The sequence below is a fragment of the Capra hircus genome, chromosome 3 (genome assembly GCF_001704415.2).
Source record: "Capra hircus breed San Clemente chromosome 3, ASM170441v1, whole genome shotgun sequence".
NCBI classification, from domain to species: domain Eukaryota; kingdom Metazoa; phylum Chordata; class Mammalia; order Artiodactyla; family Bovidae; genus Capra; species Capra hircus.
In genome coordinates, this window is record NC_030810.1 from 37,260,049 (window position 1) to 37,278,080 (window position 18,032).

Genomic DNA, 18,032 nt, shown 5'->3' on the forward strand with positions numbered 1-18,032 from the left:
ATGACTTTGGTTTCACAGTTTATATGGGCTCCTGAAAGTTTATTAAAGTTCAAAAGCTTTCTTCCTAGAACATCCATGGAGTGTGTATTTCCTACATCCCAAACCCTCTCCATGTAGTACTGGGGGGGAAGGGTGCATCTTTCCCTCCTGTTGCTAAGCACCCACTGTGAAGTTCAGCTCTGCCTTCAGCTGCTTGTTTGGCTCTGCCCTTCACTCTTCCTGGGTCCATGTGTGAAAGTGAAAGTGAAGTTGCTCAGTCGTGTCCGACTCTTTGTGACCCCATGGATCACATGGCTCCATGTGTAGACTCTAGTTCATTATAGGCAGGATGAGGCATATCTCCTGGTGTGAGGGTCCAAGACCAGGTCTGTACCCTCTCACCAGGTGATTTGCCTGACACCACGTGGGCTTCCCAGGTGACACTAGTGGTAAAGAACCCACTTGCCAATGCAGGAGACATAAGAGATGCAGGTTCAATTCCTCAGTTCGAAAGATCCCCTGGAGGAGAGCATGGCAACCCACTCCAGTATTCTTGCCTGGAGAGTCCCATGGACAGAGGAGCCTGGCGGGCTAAGAATCAGACATGACTTAGCGACTAAACAACAACTACAACATAGGAATCCCCTTCACCATATCCTAAATCCATAGAGTTTGAGTCTCTACTTGAGTGCTTCCTTTGTGGGGGCTCATGTCCTAACCAGCTGAGCCTTTCCATTCTGTAACTGCCTTAGTTGCTAGATTTTTTTCTTCTTAAAAAGACCCCAAACCAATCTCACTCTGTTCTGTGGAAATTCAGAAAATTGAACCCCATGTGCTCTATTCCTTAAGAAGGTTTTCAGTTCAGTTCAGTCACTCAGTCGTGTCCGACTCTTTGCGACCCCATGAATCACAGCACGCCAGGCCTCCCTGTCCATCACCAACTCCCAGAGTTCACTCAAACTCATGTCCATCAAGTCGGTGATGCCATCCAGCCATCTCATCCTCTGTCATCCCCTTCTCCTCCTGCCCCCAATCCCTCCCAGCATCAGGGTCTTTTCCAATGAGTCAGTTCTTTGCATCAGGTAGCCAAAGTATTGCAGTTTCAGTTTCAGCATCAGTCCTTCCAATGAATATTCAGCACTGACTTCCTTTAGGATGGACTGGTTGGAAAGACTGTTAACAATCACAAAATGTATTAATATCATGACAATTTGTGAGGAATATTCAGAGTGCTACAGAGAGGAAAACAGGAAAATTTAAACATAGGTAATCAAAGAAGGTTAGTATAATGGAAGTGACTTTTAAGCTGATGCCAGGCCAACTGGTTTGGCTTCAGGGGCCAAACCAGGTTGGGCCGGGGAAGGGACTCCAGGCAGAAAGAACTGTGGAATGTGGGGAGGAGGGGATGATATAGATGGGATTAGAGGAGTAATTCTGGAAAGGACAAGTGTATAGAGAGATCACTGAAAGGATTTAGGCAGGGGAGGGTCATTATCCCTTTTATATTTCAAACAATAACTATCTATTGTGTAGAAGAGAGTAAGTGGGGATTTCAGGTAAAAGGCAACCAGTGATGATGGATTGAATTAGGATGGTCACTAGGGAGATGACAGAAAGCAGACTTGAGGAATATTTTGGAGGTAGAGTCCAGAGGATTTGGTGGTAGATTATTCAGAATAAGCATCAGTATGGTTAGCATCCTAGCACCTTTCCAGCTGGGCAATCACCAGCCAGCAATCAATCGGGTATTTTCAAGATTATACCTAGTGGGTTTCTAATTAGGCAGCTGGAGGTGCTATCTACTCAGAAGAGGAAAGCTAAAAGGAAAATGAATTGAAGGGATTTGGTTGTTGGATCAAGAATTTGGATTTGGTTGTATTAATGTTAATAAGGCTTTGAGGTGGTAAAATGCAGATACTGAGTTGGCAATTGGATATAACAAACTAAGTTGGGAACTGTCAGCACATGATTGGAATCGAAAGCTGTGGGAATGTGGATGCTGTACCCTAGACCCTGTGTGTACAAGTGGGAAGCAGCCAGGCCTGAGCCATGAGGGGTGTGTAGAATAGCAGAGATAGAAGAGTGGCCCAACAGCAGGAGGAAAGCCAGAGACGGGGTCTTGAAGTCCGGGTCGGACCCTGGGGATGGCAACTGGAACGGAGTGGGCTTTTGAAAACGATGTAGGCTGAGAGGAGGTAGGATTACTTAAGTCATAGGCAAAGATAATTCCTCCACTACACTTGCTGGGGAGGAAAGGAAAGAAAACTGGTGGGAAGTGTAGAGGACAGTTTGTCATTTTCCCTTTTGTTGTTTATCCTAAATATCCCCCCAATTCATTCATTCTTTATATGATAGTATTTCTAGAAGATCTTATAACTTATGCAAAACAGTGTTTTCCCCCCAGAATAGGATGCTTCACCCAAAATGTGTTCTGATCCAGCCAGGGTCAGACTATTAGCAGATGCAGCTAAGCTTCAGTTCAGTTCAGTTCAGTCACTCAGTCGTGTCCGACTCTTTGCAACTAAGCTTACTTATTCGTATTTTGGTAATCATGCCCTCTGTTGGCTTATCCTGAAACTGCAATCAAATCAAGCTCTTGCACTGCTGTTAAGCAAAGTCCTTTCACCCCATTGTTGTTCAGTCTCTCAGCCCTGTCTGACTCTTTGTGATCCCATGGACTGCAGCACGCCTGGCTTCCTTGTCCTTCACTATCTCCTGGAGTTTGCTCAAACTCATGTCCACTGAGTCGATGATGCCCTCCAACTATCTCATCCTCTGTCACCCCTTTTCCTCTTGCCCTCAGTCTTTCCCAGTGTTAGCGTCTTTTCCAGTGAGTCAGCTCTTTGAACTAGGTGGCCAAAAAGTATTGGAGCTTCAGCTTCAACATCAATCCTTTCAAGGAATATCCAAGGTTGTTCTCCTTTAGGATTAACTGGTTTGATCTCCTTGCTGTCTAAGGAACTCACTCTGACCTTGTGTGCTAATATCATCTAGAAGGACAGTTCATCAGAAGCAAGGATAGCCCAAGAGCCCTTGAGAAAGAAGTTTGGATAACTAGTTGAGGTAGAAGACAACTCCAGAATAAGCATACAAGGCAGGTTTTTTATGAATCCTGTTTAACAGGTGAAAAAACTGAAACTTAAGCATAGTACCATTTAAGCGGCAAAAACAACTTCAGATCTTCTTTCTGTCAGAGGTATACCATATTTCTTCTTGATTCTTTGCAATATTTTTGCAGAATAGAAATATAACTGATTATTTACATGTCAGTTCTATACTTTTGTTTGTGTGCATGCTCAGTCCCTCAGTCATGTCTGGCTCTTTTTGACTCAGGACTATAGCCTGCCAGGCTCTTCTCTCTATGTGATTTCCCAGGCAAGAATACTGGAGTGGGTGGTCACTTCCTATCCTGGGGGATCTTTCTGACCCGAGGATCAAACCTACATCTCTTACTTTGGCAGGCAGATTCCTTACCACTGCACCACTCTTTGTTTGTGCCATACTTTTGTTTGGGACCATCTAAATGTGAATCAGTGAAGAAGAACTGGAGAACCTCTTGATGAAGGTCAAAGAGGAGGGTGAAAAACCTGACTTAAAACTCAACATTCAAAAAACTAAGATTATGGCATTTGGTCCCATCACTTCATGGCAAATAGATGGGGAAACAATGGAAACAATAATAGACTTTATTTTTTGGGCTCCCAAATCACTGCAGATGGTGACTGCAGCCATGAAATTAAAAGACACTTGCTTCTTGGAAGAAAAGCTATGACAAACCTAGGCAGAATATTAAAAAGCAGAGACATAACTTTGCTGACACAGGTACGTCTAGGTAAAGCTATGGGTTTTCCAGTCATCATGTATAGATGTGAAAGCTGGTAAAGAAAGCTGAGGGCTGAAGAATGGATGCTTTTAAACTGTGGTGTTGGAGAAGACTCTTCAGAGTCCCCTGGACTGCAAGGAGTTCAAACCAGTCAATCCTAAAGGAAATCAATCCTGAATGTTCATTGGAAGCACTGATGCTGAAGCTGAAGCTCCAGTACTTTGGCCACCTGATTCGAAGAGCTGACTCATTGAAAAAGACCCTGATGCTGGGGAAGACTGAAGGCAGGAAATGGGGAGAACAGAGGACGAGATGGTTGGATGGCATCACCAACTTGATGGGCATGAGCTTGAGCAGGCTCCAGGAGATGGTGAAGGACGGGGAAGCCTGGCGTGCTGCAGTCCACAGAGTCACAAAGAGTCAGACATGTTCAGAGTGACTGAACAACAACAAGAACAAACACAAATCATAGGAAATCAAGAGATGTTCTTTCATTCATCAAATATTACTTGAACACCTATATAGACATGTTCTACATAAAGGGGATACGGTGGTGAATAAAACAGACAAACTTCATGTCCTCACATGCTAATTTGAAGCGATAAGACAGGACAGGGCTTCTCTTGTGGCTCAGCTGGTAAGGAATCCGCGTGCAATGCAGGAGACCTGGGTTCAATCCCTGGGTTGGGAAGATACCCTGGAGAAGGGAAAGGCTACCCACTCAGTATTCTGGCCTGGAGAATTCCATGGATTGTATAGTCCATAAGGTCACAAAGAGTCGTACACAACTGAGGGACTTTCACTTTCACACTTTCAAGACAAGACAAAGCAAAATATATATATAGTTAATTAGATAGTAATAGTAGTAAGAAAACATAAAGCAGGGAAGGAGGAGATTGTTAAACAAAATTAAACTGAGTAAATTTGAAGGTGTTTGTCTTTATTCAATAATTCATGAATATTATTATTCATGAATTATTATATCATTATTCATGGATTATTATTATTCATGATAACTGGGATGCATCCCATTTATCAAATAGAATGGTACCCCAAGGTTCTATACAAAACTGAAAGGCTTTTATAGGAAGGAGGGTAAGATAAGAAGTTAAAAGAGTGGATTATTTCTGGTAGGACTTATTAAGTAGATTCTCTGATTGGTCTTGATGAGGAAATTCCAGACTGATTGGTTTAAAATTCCACTCTAAGGAGCAGCTGAAACTGCAGTTAGGCTAGGTGTTAAGTCCTTGGAGGGCTTAGCATATGTGGCTCTATTTTGGGCCAGTTTCTTTTCTTTTTTTTACTCAATTTTTTAAAAAGTTTATATTTTATTGAAGGATAATTGCTTTACAGAATTTTGCTGTTTTCCATCAAACCTCAACATGAATCAGCCATAGGTAACATATATCCCCTCCCTTTTGAAACACCCTCCCATCTCTCTCCCCATCCCACCACTCTAGGCTGATACAGAGCCCCTGTTTGAGTTTCCTGAGCCATATAGCAAATTCCCATTGGCTATCTATTTTACCTGTGGTAATGTAAGTTTCCATGTTACTCTTTCCATACATCTCACCTTCTCCTCCCCTCTCCCCATGTCCATAAGTCTATTCTCTGTTTCTCCATTGTGGCCCTGTAAATAAATTCTTCAGTACCATTTTTCTAGATTCCTTATATATGTGTTAAAATATGGTATTTATCTTTCTCTTTCTGACTCACTTCACTCTGTATAATAGGTTCTAGGTTCATCCACCTCATTAGAACTGACTCAAATGTGTTCCTTTTTATGGCTGAGTAATATTCCATTGTGTATATGTACCACAACTTCTTTATCCATTCATCTGTCAGTGGACATCTAGGTTGCTTCCATGTTCTAGCTATTGTAAATAGTGCTCCAATGAACAATGAGATACATGTGTCTCTTTCAATTTTGGTTTCCACAGGGTGTATGCCTAGGAGTGGGATTGATTTTACTCCTAGTTTTTTAAGGACTCTCCATACCGACTTCCATAGTGGCTATATCAATTTACATTCCCACCAAGAGTGCAAGTTTCCCTTTTCTCCACACCCTCTCCAGCATTTATTGTTTGTAGACATTTTGATGAGGGCCATTCTGACCAGTGTGAGGTGATATCTCATTGTAGTTTTGATTCACTTCTCTAATAATGAGAGATGTTGAGCATCTTTCATGGGTTTGTTAGCCATCTGTATGTCTTCTTTGGAGAAATGTCTGTTTAGGTCTTTTTCCCACTTTCTGATTGGGTTGTCTGTTTTTCTGGTATTGAGTTGTATGAGCTGCTTATGTATTTTAGAAATTAAGCCTTTGTCAGTTGTTTTATTTGCTATTATTTTCTCCCATTCTAAGGGTTGTCTTTTCACCTTGCTTATAGCACACTTTGCTGTGCAAAAGCTTTTAAATTTAATCAGGTCCCACTTGTTTACTTTTGTTTTTATTTCCATTATTCTAGGTGGGTCATAGAGGATCTCGCTTTGATTTATGTCACTCTGAGTATTCTGCCTATGTTTTCCTCTAAGAGTTTTATAGTTTCTGGTCTTGCATTTAGGTCTTTAATCCATTTTGAGTTTACCTTTGTATATGGTGTTAAGAAGTGTTCTAATTTCATTCTTTTACATGTAGCTGTCCCGTTTTCCTAGCACCATTTATTGAAGAGGCTGTCTTTGCCCCATTGTCTATTCTTGCCTCCTTTGTAAAAAATAAGGCACACATAGGTGTATGCATTTATTTCTGCTCTTTCTATCTTGTTCCATTGGTCTGTATTTCTGTTTTTGTGCCAGTGCCATGCTGTCTTGATGACTGTAGCTTTGTAGTATAACCTGAAGTCAGGAAGGTTGACTCCTCCAGCTTCATTCTTCTTTCTCAAGACTACTTTGGCTGTTTGGGGTCTTTTGTGTTCCCATATGAATTGTGAAATTTTATGTTCTAGTTGTGTGAAAAAATGCCATTGGTAAATTGATAGGGATTGCATTAAATCTGTAGATTGCATTTGGTAGTATAGTTATTTTCACAATATTGATTCTTCCTACCCAGGAACATGGAATATCTCTCCATCTGTTTATGTCTTTTTTTATTTCTTTTATTAGTGTCTTATAGTTTTCTGTATACAGTTCTTTCATCTCCTTATATAAGTTTATTCCTAGATATTTAATTCTTTTTTGTTTCAGTGGTGAATGGGATTGATTCCTTAATTGCTCTTCCTGATTTTTCATTGGTCGTATGTAAAAATGCAAGTGATTTCTGTGTACTGATTTTGTATCCTGCAACTTTGCTATATTCTCTGATTAGCCATAGTAATTTTCTGATACTATCTTTAGGGTTTTCTATGAAGGAGATCATCCCTGGGATTTCTTTGGAAGGAGTGATGCTAAAGCTGAAACTCCAGTACTTGGGCCACCACATGCGAAGAGTTGACTCATTGGAAAAGACTCTGATGCTGGGAGGGATTGGGGGCAGGAGGAGAAGGAGATGACAGAGGATGAGATGGCTGGATGGCATCACGGACTCGATGGACATGAGTCTGAGTGAACTCCGGGAGTTGGTGATGGAGAGGGAGGCCTGGTGTGCTGCAATTCATGGGGTCGCAAAGAGTTGGACACGACTGAGCGACTGAACTGAACTGATGTTCAGTATCATGTCATCTGCAAACAGTGAGAGTGTGACTTCTTTTCTGATCTGAATTCCTTTTATTTCTTTTTCTTCTCTGATTGCTGTAGCTAGAACTTCCAGAATGATGTTGAATAATAGTGGTGAAAGTGGACACCCTTGTCTTGTTCCTGATCTTAGGGGAATGCTTGCAGTTTTTCACCATTGAGAATATTGTTTGCTATAGGCTTATCATATATGGTCTTTACTATGTTGAGGTAGGTTCCTTCTATGCCCATTTTTTGGAAGAGTTTTAATCATAAGCAAGTACTGAATTTTGTCAAAGACTTTTTATACATCTATTGAGGTTATCATATGCTTCTTATCTTTCAGTTTGTTAGTATCGTGTATCACATTGATTGATTTGTGTATATTGAAGAATCCTTGCATCCCTGGAATAAACCCAACTTGATCATGGTGTATGAGCTTTTTGATGTGTTGCTGAATTCTGTTTGCTAGAATTTTGTTGAGGAGTTTTGCATCTATGTTCATCAGTGATATTGGCCTGTAGTTTTCTTTTTTGTGTGTTGTCTTTGTCTGGTTTTGGTATCAGGGTGATGGTGGCCTTGTAGAATGAGTTTGTAAGTGTTCCTTCCTCTGCAATTTTTGGAAGAGTTTTAGAAGGATAGGCATTAGCTCTTCTCTAAATGTTTGATAGACTTCTTCTGTGAAGCCATCTGGTCCTGGGCTTCTGTTTTTTGGGTGATTTTTAATCACAGCTTCAATTTCAGTGCTTGTAGTTGGGTTGTTCATAATTTCTAATTCTTACTGGTTCAGTCTGGGAAGATTGAACTTTTCTAAGAATCTGTCCATTTCTTCCAGGTTATCCATTTTATTGCCATATAGTTGTTCATAATAGTCTATTATAATCCTTTGTATTTCTGCATTGTCTGTTGTAACCTTGCCCTTTTCATTTCTAATTTTGTTGATTTGAGTAGTCTCTCTTTTTTTCTTGATGAGTCTGGCTAAGAGTTTGTTAACCTTGTTTATCTTCTCAAAGAACCAGCTTTTAGTTTTATTAATCTTTACTATTGTTTCTGTCATTTTTAAATTTATTTCCACTTGGATCTTTATGATTTCTTTCCTTGTACTAATTTTGGCCTTTTTCCTTCTTTTTCCAGTGGTCTTAGGTGTAAAGTTAGGTTGTCTATTCAATGTTTTTCTTGTTTCTTGAGGTAGGATTGTATTGCTATAAACTTCCTCTTAGAACTGCTTTTGCTCCATCCCATAGATTTTGAGTTGTCGTGTTTTCATTGTCATTTGTTTCTAGAAATTTTTTTTTAATTTCCCTTTTGATTTCTTCAGTAACCCATTGGTTACTTAGAAACATGTTGTTTAGCCTCCATGTGTTTGTGTTTCTTACAGTTTTTTTTCTTGTAATTGATATCTAGTCTCATAGCATTGTGGTCGGAGAAGATACTTGTTATGATTTCAGTTTTCTTAAATTTACTGAGGTTTGATTTGTGACCCAGGATGTGGTCTATCTTGGAGAATGTTCCACTTGAGAAGAAGGTGTATTCTGCATTTAGATGGAATGTCCTGAAGATATCAATGAGATCCATCTCATCTAATGTATCATTTAAGACTTGTGTTTCCTTATTAATTTTCTGTTTTGATGATCTGTCCATTGGTGTGAGTGGGGTGTTAAAGTCTCCTACTGTTATTGTGTTACTGTCAATTTCTCCTTTTATGTCTGTTAGTGTTTGTCTTGTGTATTGAGGTGCTCCTATGTTGGGTGCATTGGATAAGGAAATGGCAACCCACTCCAGTACTCTTGCCTGGAAAATCCCATGGATGGAGGAGCCTGGTGGGCTACAGTCCATGGGGTCACAAAGAGTTGGGCATGACTGAACGACTTCACTTTCACTTTTCACTCTCATGCATTGGAGAAGGAAATAGCAACCCACTCCAGTATTCTTACCTGGAGAATCCTAGGGACAGAGGAGCCTGGTGGGCTGCCGTCTATGGGGTCACATAGGGTCGGACATGACTGAAGTGACTTAGCAGCAGCAGCAGCATGTTGGGTGCATAGATATTTACAATTGTTATGCCTTCCTCTTGGATTGATCCCTTGATCATTATGTAGTGTCCTTCTTTATCTCTTGTAATCTTTATTTTAAGGTCTATTTTGTCTGATATGAGGATTGCTACTCCAGCTTTCTTTTGCTTCCCATTTGCATGGAATATATTTTTCCATACTCTCATTTTCAGTCTTTATGTGTCTTGAGGTCTGAAGTGGGTTTCTTATAGACAGAGTATACATGGGTCTTGTTTTTGTATCCATTCAGCCAGTCTGTGTCTTTCGGTTGGAGCATTTAATCCATTTACACAGAAAGTAATTATTGATGTATATGTTCCTATTGCCATTTTGTAATTGTTTGGGGTTGGTTTTGTAGGTCTTTTGTCTTCTCTTGTATTTCTTGACTATATAAGTCCATTTAACATTTGTTGTAAAGCTGGCTTGGTGGTACTGAATTCTCTTAACTTTTGCTTGTCTGAAAAGCTACTTATGTCTCCATCAATTTTGAATGAGATTCTTTCTGGGTACATTAATCTTGGTTGTGGATTTTTCCCTTTCAGTACTTTAAATATATCCTGCCTTTCCCTTCTGGCCTGCAGAGTTTCTGCTGAAAGATCAGCTGTTAAGCATATGGAGTTTCCCTTGTATGTTACTTATTGCTTCTCCCTTGCTGCTTTTGATATTCTTTCTTTGTGTTTAGTCTTTGTTAGTTTGATTAATATGTGTCTTGGCATATTTCTCCTTGGGTTTATCCTGTATGGGACTCTTCATGCCTCTTGGACTTGATTGGCTATTTCCTTTCCCACAATGGGGAAATTTTCAACTATAATCTTCAAAATTTTTCTCATATCCTTTTTTTCCCCTTCTTCTTCTGGGACCCCTATAATTCAAATGTTGGTGCATTTGATATGGTCCCAGATGCCTCTGAGACTGTCCTCAGCTCTTTTCATTCTTTTTACTTTATTCTGCTCTTCAGAAGTTATTTCCACCATTTTATCTCCCAGCTCACTGATTCATTCTTCTGCTTCAGATATTCTGATATTGATTCCTTCTAGAGTATTTTTAATTTCAGTAGTTGTGTTGTTCGTCTCTGTACATTTACTCTTTAATTCTTCTAGGTCTTTGTTAATTGATTCTTGCATTTTCTGCATTTTGTTTTCAAGGTTTTTGATCATCTTTACTATCATTATTCTGAATTATTTTTCAGGTAATTTTCCTATTTCCATTTATTTGAACCTCTGCGTTTCTGGTTTGTTCCTTCATCTGTGCAGTATTTCTCTGACTTTTCTTTTTTTTAAGTTATTGTGTTTGCAGCCTCCTTTTCCCAGGCTTCAGGGAAAGTTGAATTCTTTCCTCGAAGAAGGTTGAATTCTTTCTTCCTTTTGGTTTCTGCCCTCCTAAGGTTGGTCTGGTGGTTTGTGTGAGGTCCGTATAGGGTGAGATTTGTGCTGAGTTTCTGTTTGTTTGTTTTTCCTCTGATGGGCAATGTTGAGTGAGGTAGTAATCCTGTCTGCTAATGATTTGGTTTGTATTTTTGTTTTGTTTGTTGTTTAGATGAGGTGTCCTGCACAGGGTGCTACTGGTGGTTGGGTGATGCCAGGTCTTGTATTCAAGTGGTTTCCTCTCTGTGAGTTCTCATTATTTGATATTCCCTAGGGTTAATTCTCTGGAAGTCTAGGATCTTGGAGTCAGTTCTCCCGCTCCAAAGGCTCAGGGTTTGATCTCTGGTCAGGAAGGAAGATTCCACAAGTGGTTTGTTATGACATTAAGGGAGGGTAAAACAAATATCTGAAAATGAGAAACCAAAGATGAACACCAGGCAAATGGCAGTTAGAAAATCAGGCAAATAATAATTAAAATAATGGAATATACATATATACATATACACCCACAAGCAAAGTGAAAACAGCCCAACAAAAATAAAGCAGTAGATTGACCCAGCAAACAAAGGAAATAAAAAATTATATTTACCAGTTAAGGACAAAACTAAGTTAAGCACAAACTGGAAAGTGAAAGAATAAATGTAGAAAAAATATAATAGGTTTAAAAAAATTAAAAATTAAAATTATAAAAAGAGAAAAAAATAACGGAAGAAGAAAGAAAAAGGGGATAAAAAGGAAAACTCCACAGAACTGCAAGAGCCTAGTGTAGAGGCAGAGGTTTATAACAACAGTAGAAAGTGTGACTGAATATACACATATACATACACACCCATAAGCAAAATCAAAACAGTACAACAAAAATTAAGTACGATAGATTTACCTGGCAAACAAAGGAAACCAAAAATTATATCTACCAAAACAAAACTAGTTAAAGCACAAACTGGAAAACAAAACTGAAGCAAGGTGCCAATTGGAGAATAAAGCAATGAAAATAAACCTACAAATACGTTGAGAGGAAAGGAGAGAAAGAAAAGAAGAAAGGATAGATATGCAAAGTTAAACAGAGGTAGATAAAGAAGATTTTTATACGTTAAAGATTAACTGCAAAGGGAAAAGAATAGTAGGAAAAGCAAAGAAAGAATAAATGTAGAAAAAATAATAATAGGTTTAAAAATTTTAATTTAAAAAAGAGGAAAACTCCACAGAACTGCAAAAGCCCATCATAGAGGCAGAGATTTATAATGACAATAAAAAATGTGACTGAGGAAAAAGAAAAAACAAAAAAAGCTGAAACGCTTAATTGGATTTCTTAGTGCCAATAAAATTGACAACTACAACAGAAGGGGGGGCGGGGAATCCAAAAGAATCTACAGAACAAATCAAAAAATAAGAATAATAAATGTCTTTCTTGAATCAACTGCTGTCAGAGTCCTTTCCCTCACTGGGAGTCACAGTCCACCTTACCTCCCTAGGATGCCCTCCAACACTGTACTGATCTCTGGACCTGCTGTGGGGGCTGCTCACATTCTAATCTGTCCCACTCCTGTGTGTTCTTGCCTCCAATGTCCACAGCTATCAGAGCTAGGGCGTTTTATTTTGTGGGAGCTCTCAATGGCCTTTTATATATTCCATAGACACAGTCTGCTTAGTTGATGTGTGGATTTAATCTGCAGCTTGTACAGCTGGTAGGAAGGTTTTGGGTCTTCTTCCTTAGCTGAACTGCCCCTTGGTTTCAATTGTGGTTTTATTTCCACCTCTACATGCGGGTTGTCCACTGGGGTTTAGCTCCTGAGGCCATGCTGGAGGGCTTGGGTTTGCCCTTGTGAAGGCCAGGTATGGAAGTGATGCAGCTGATTGGTTCGCAGTGGTGCTGGCAGCACCAGGTACTCAGGGGGGTTGGTGCCTAGGGTAATAGAAATATAGTCCTCTAGAAGGGTGTGGCAACTAGTATTGGCCAATACGCTTCAGTATTCTTGCCTGGAGAACCCCCTCTCTGGCAGAGAAGCCTGACAGACCACAGTCTACAGGGTGGCAAAGAGTCGGACAGGACCAAAGCGACCCTATGCACATAAACACGAGACTTTATGTTTTTTTGTTTTTTTGCCTGTGGCAGCTCTGCCCCAGTGAGAGTTGAGTGTGAAGATGGTGCAGCTGCTTGGCTTGCGGGGACCCTGGTGGCACCAAGTATTCAGGGACACAGACTGCCTCCGCAGCGGGAGTTATGGCCCTATCAGAGTCTTTTTTTGAGCCTCTTGTAGCTGGCGATCAGAAGGCCTCTTTGACTAGTCTTTCTCTGTAGCTCCACCCGTTCAGGCATCTAGAGGGCTCCCTTGGCTGGGGTCCTTTTCTGTAGATCAGTGCATCAGGCACTTAAAGGGGCACCCTGGCTGGGGTCCTACTCTGTAGTTCAGTGCCTTAGGTGTTTGATGGTCCAGCCTCTCTATTGTTCAGCTGCTGTTGTTGACACTTGGAGAGAGAGAGGCTATGGTAATGGCTCCAACCCCTATGCGTGACTCAGCAGTGTTGCCTTGCTTTCATGGCTGCCTGGCTCTCCTCCACAGGCATTTCCCACCATGATCTCCTCCCTCATATCCCCTCGATCCATCTCTCCACAGTCAACAGCAGCCCCCAAACTGGGATTGCTGCGCAATCCCTAAACTCCAGCTCCTGCCTCTGCCCCTTCCAGGAGACCCACATTCCTGCCCAGCATATGTATGGCTGTGGCAAGGACTGCCTGATTCTCATTCCATTTAGGCTACCACAGATCAGCTGTTTCACTCTCAGCCTTAAATGTTTCTCCTCCGACTCAGACAGTTGCCCCGCTGTCAGGATCAGACCCCTGCTTCAGTCCGTCGAGGGCAGGTGCAGTCCTACTAACACTCCTGTTTCTCCCCCTAGTTCCTTCATCTTACCGAGTTTTGTGTGGTGGTTCTATATATTCTTTCCCACTGGTCAGGTACTCCTGTCCACTCTCAGCTGGTGTTCTGCACGCATTGCTCTGTCTGAAGGTGTATTCTTGATGTATCCATGGAGAGAGATGTACTCCACATCCACCAGCTCCTCTGCCGTCTTTTTCTCTCCTCTTTTAATTAATTTTTTAAATTGAAATATAGTTGATTTACAATGTCTTAATATTAGTTTCAGGTGTACAACATATACTCTATTTAAAGTCACCATATAGTATTGGCTATATTCCTTGTGCTGTATATGACATCCTTGTATTTTATTTATCTTATACCCAGGAGTTTGTACTTAATCCCCTTCCCCTTTCTCACACCTCCCCCCTTTCCATCCCCCCATGGATAACCTAGTTCTCTGTATCAGTGAGTCTGTTTATGTTTTGTTATATCCATTCACTTATTTTTTAGTTCCCATGTATAAGCGACTGAACTGAAATGAACTGATGTATAAGTGAAAACAGTATGTACTTTTCTCTGACTTACTTTACTAAGCATAATATCCTGTAGGTCCATTCATGTGGATGCAAAGTTTTGCAAAAATTGCAAATTTTTTATGACTGAATAGTATTCCATTGTGTCCATCTTCTTTGTCCATTCGTGTGGTGTTTTTTTTTTTTTTTTAAGTCAAGGATTCTTTTATTTTAAAATAAAATGAAGTTTTAAAAATATTTTTATTTATTTATTTATTTGGCTGTGCCCGGTCTTAGTTGCAGCACACAGAATGTTCTATCCTTGTTTCAGCATGTGGGATCTTTAACAGGATCTAGTTCTCCAGCCAAGGATGGAATCCTTGCATTGGAAGCACAGCATCTTAGCCATCAAGGAAGTCCTTATCTATTCCTCTGTTGATGGACACTTACATTGCTCTGTACTGTTTTCCATTACAGCAGTGTCAATTTACACTCCAACCAACAGTGTACTAGGGTTCCCTTTTCTCTCTAGTCTTGCCAATTTATTATTTGTGGTCTTTTTGACAATCGACATTCTGACAGGTGTAAAGTGCTGTCTCATTGTGCTTTTGCTTTGCTTTTCTAGGATGATTAGTGAAGTTGAGCATCTTTTCATGGGCCCTTTTGCAATCTATATGTCTTCTTTGGGAAAATGTTTGTCAGCTCTTCTGACTATTTTTAACCAGGTGGTTCATTTTTTAAAATATATATATTTTGAGTTGTATGAGCTCTTTATATGTTTTGGATATTAACCACTTATAAGACATGTCATTTGCAAATAACTTTTCCCATTCAGTAATTTGCCTTTTCATTTTGTTGATGGTTTCCTTCTTTGTGCAAAAACTTTTTAATTACTTTCCATTGTTTATTTTTGCTTTTGTTTCCCTTTCCTAAGGAGACAAATTCAAAAAATTATTGTTAAGATTTATATTAAAGAGTGCACTGCTTATGTTTTCTTCTAGGAGTTTTACAGTTTCCAATTTTACATTTAATCCATTCTGAATTTATGTTTGTATGTGGTATGAAAAAAAATTCTAATTTCATTCTTTTACATGTACTTGTCTGGTCTTCCCAACACCACTGTTGAAGATACTGTCTTCCCCATTGCATAGTTTTGCCTCCTTTGTCCTAGATTAATTGGCCATAGGTGTGTAGGTTGATCTCTGGGCTCTCTCTTCTGTTCCACTGATCTGTGCATCTGTTTCTGTGCTGGAGGCCTGTTGTTTCTTTTTAAACAACATAAAATGTTGGGCTGGGACATTGGTGTGGGAATTTTAGTTACGGTGGCCAAAGAAGGTGATTTTAAAGACCTGAGAGAAGTGAAGGAGCTAGCCATGAACATACTGGATGCAGAAATTCCAGGCAAAATGCACATCAGTTGCAAAGCACCAAGGTGGAGATGTCTCTGGCACGTTAGAGGAAAAGCCAGGAGGCCATTGTAGCTGGAGCAGAGTGAAACTGAAAGTCGCTCAGTCATGTCTGATTCTTTGTGACCCCATGGACTATACAGTCCATGGAATTCTCCGGGCCAGAATACTAAAGTGGGTAGCCTTTCCCTTCTCCAGGGAATCTTCCCAATCCAGGGGTTGAACCCAGGTTTCCCACCTTGCATGCAGATTCTTTACTGCCTGCAATGCAGGAGACCTGTGTTCAAGAAGCAGAGTGAACACAGGGGAAAAAGTTTGGAGACAAAAGTGGAGTCATGAGCAGGTCACCTACTGATGACCTCATAGACCATCTAAGAACTTCAGCCTCTTATCCAAGGGAGTCCAGATTTCCTTTGGATAGTTTTAAGCAGAAGAGTGAACTAATCTTCTGTATTTTAACAGAAACATTCTAACTGCTATGGGCTGAGTGGGGGTGGGGGGCTGAAGCAGGGAGGCCAGTGAGGAGGCTTTTTTAAAACTCCGAGCAAGAGATCATTTTATAAGAAGACCAGTTGCATGAGGATTGAAAAGGATTGTAAAAGCAAGAGGGGTCAAGGATGACACCAAGGTATTTGCTAAGGCTGGAGGAATTCAGTTGCGTTACCTGAGATAAGAAAGGCTAGGGAGCAGAGACGGGGGCCGGGGGGTGGCTCAGGGTTGGACAGATTAGTTTGAGATACCTACTGGGCATCCTGCTAGGGGTGTCAAATTGGTGATTGGATACATAGGTCTAGAGTTAAGTAAGAGGTGGTGTTGAAGGTATAGATTCAGGAATTATCATTACATATTTAAATTCTGAAGGTGATATGATATCCCCTGAGATAACTAAGAGCATGTTGAGATGGAAAGAGAAGAAGCTCCAGGAGCGAATCTATGGCCCTCTGGGAGTTAAGAGTTTTGCGAGCTATGAAGGAAGGGCCAGAAGGTAGAAGGAAACTAGTGAAGTGTAACATGATGGAGGCCAAATGAGGAAAACAGTTTAAGAGAAAGAATAATCCATTGTGTCAGATGCTACAGAGATGTTAGATAAGGTAAGACTGAGAACTGATGGTTGGATAGAGTATGATTTCTCTGATTCTCCCCTGACTTATGATGGGTTGTCTTGCTCTGACTTCCCCCCAACAGGTTGTAGCAGATACCAATGTAAGTGCCATAGCAACTCAGCTTGAGAACCTGTCTACGGGCCACCGCATTGGTTCGCCCACTGCCGAGCATCATCTGGAGGACACAGAGTGAGTATTCTAGAAGCAGAGTGCCTCTTAAGTGTGTGGGCAAAGCTCAGCGAGACCTTGTCCAGACTGTAGAGTGTGCTCCCTAAGGGAGAGGAATGGATAGTGCACATTACATTTTCTGAGTCCTGGAGAACCTCCAAGAAAACACCAGGTTGCTCCACATCTCAGAGGGCTTTGTTCCCTCACGTGAGTTCTTCATGAACTGTTGCTCTCGGGCCTGCACACACTGCATCTGGCCACTGTGCGTGTGCCCTGTCTGCCTAGAAACCCAGATTGATAGCCTAGGCTCACCCTGCTTTACTATGCAGAGAAGCACGTGCCCTCGGTTTCTAAGCTAAAGTCTTGTTCTGAGGTTAACTCTTCTTGTCATACTTGCTGGCTTTTTTTTGCTAAAACCTGTCACTGAAATTAAAGTCGCTCACCAAAGCGGTGTTTCTCAAACTAGAATATCCATAAAAATAATCTAAAAGGCATATTTTAAAATGCTGATTCTTCTGGCCCATTCACAGAGAGCCTGAGAAGGTGGTCAACATTGGGTTTCTCCAGGGAAATGTTGCTGCAGATAAGCTGGGGACACAGACTTTGAGAAATGCTGCCCCAGAAGTTACTCCAGTTCCACAAGTCACTAGCCAGTGCTCAATAAATGTTTGTGGACTGATCTGAGTGATTTATTGGAAGGATCTGATGATTACAGCCATTCCCAACTTTTTCCTGATTGTTCATCAATTTAAATGAGAGCTTTGAGTTTGTTTTTCTCAAGAATATTGAACTAGGCTCATTTTACTTTCTTTTCATTATGAAAATAATGAATGCTTGCTATTAAAATGGACAAATACATGAAAGTATAATACTTTCAAGCCATAGTGGCCCTTTATTTAAAAAAGAAAATCAGGACCCTTGTGTGAAGAATAGTGTTCATGTAACACCCTTCAATGTGTTGTGGAATTGCAGAGGTGCCCTGTTACCCTGGGTACTTTGCTATGATCCCACAGCTGCCAGCAGGCTGGGAACCACTAGCATAAAAGAATTTAAAGATCGTTATAATCTGACCACTGTTAACATTTGGAGGTTTTTATTTTTTTACTAGTCTTCTACATGAAAG

General features: G+C 40.6%; 1 protein-coding gene across 3 annotated transcripts in view; it reads left to right on the top strand.

The window, feature by feature from the left end:
* PATJ (PATJ, crumbs cell polarity complex component) overlaps positions 1-18,032 on the top strand; it is a 386,097-nt gene that overhangs the window by 359,412 nt on the left and 8,653 nt on the right. For all 3 annotated transcript variants that reach the window (XM_018044918.1, XM_018044920.1, XM_018044927.1), the window contains exon 43: positions 16,824-16,930. In XM_018044918.1, coding sequence (XP_017900407.1) covers positions 16,824-16,930 — 107 coding nt within the window. The remainder of the gene's footprint in view (positions 1-16,823; positions 16,931-18,032) is intronic.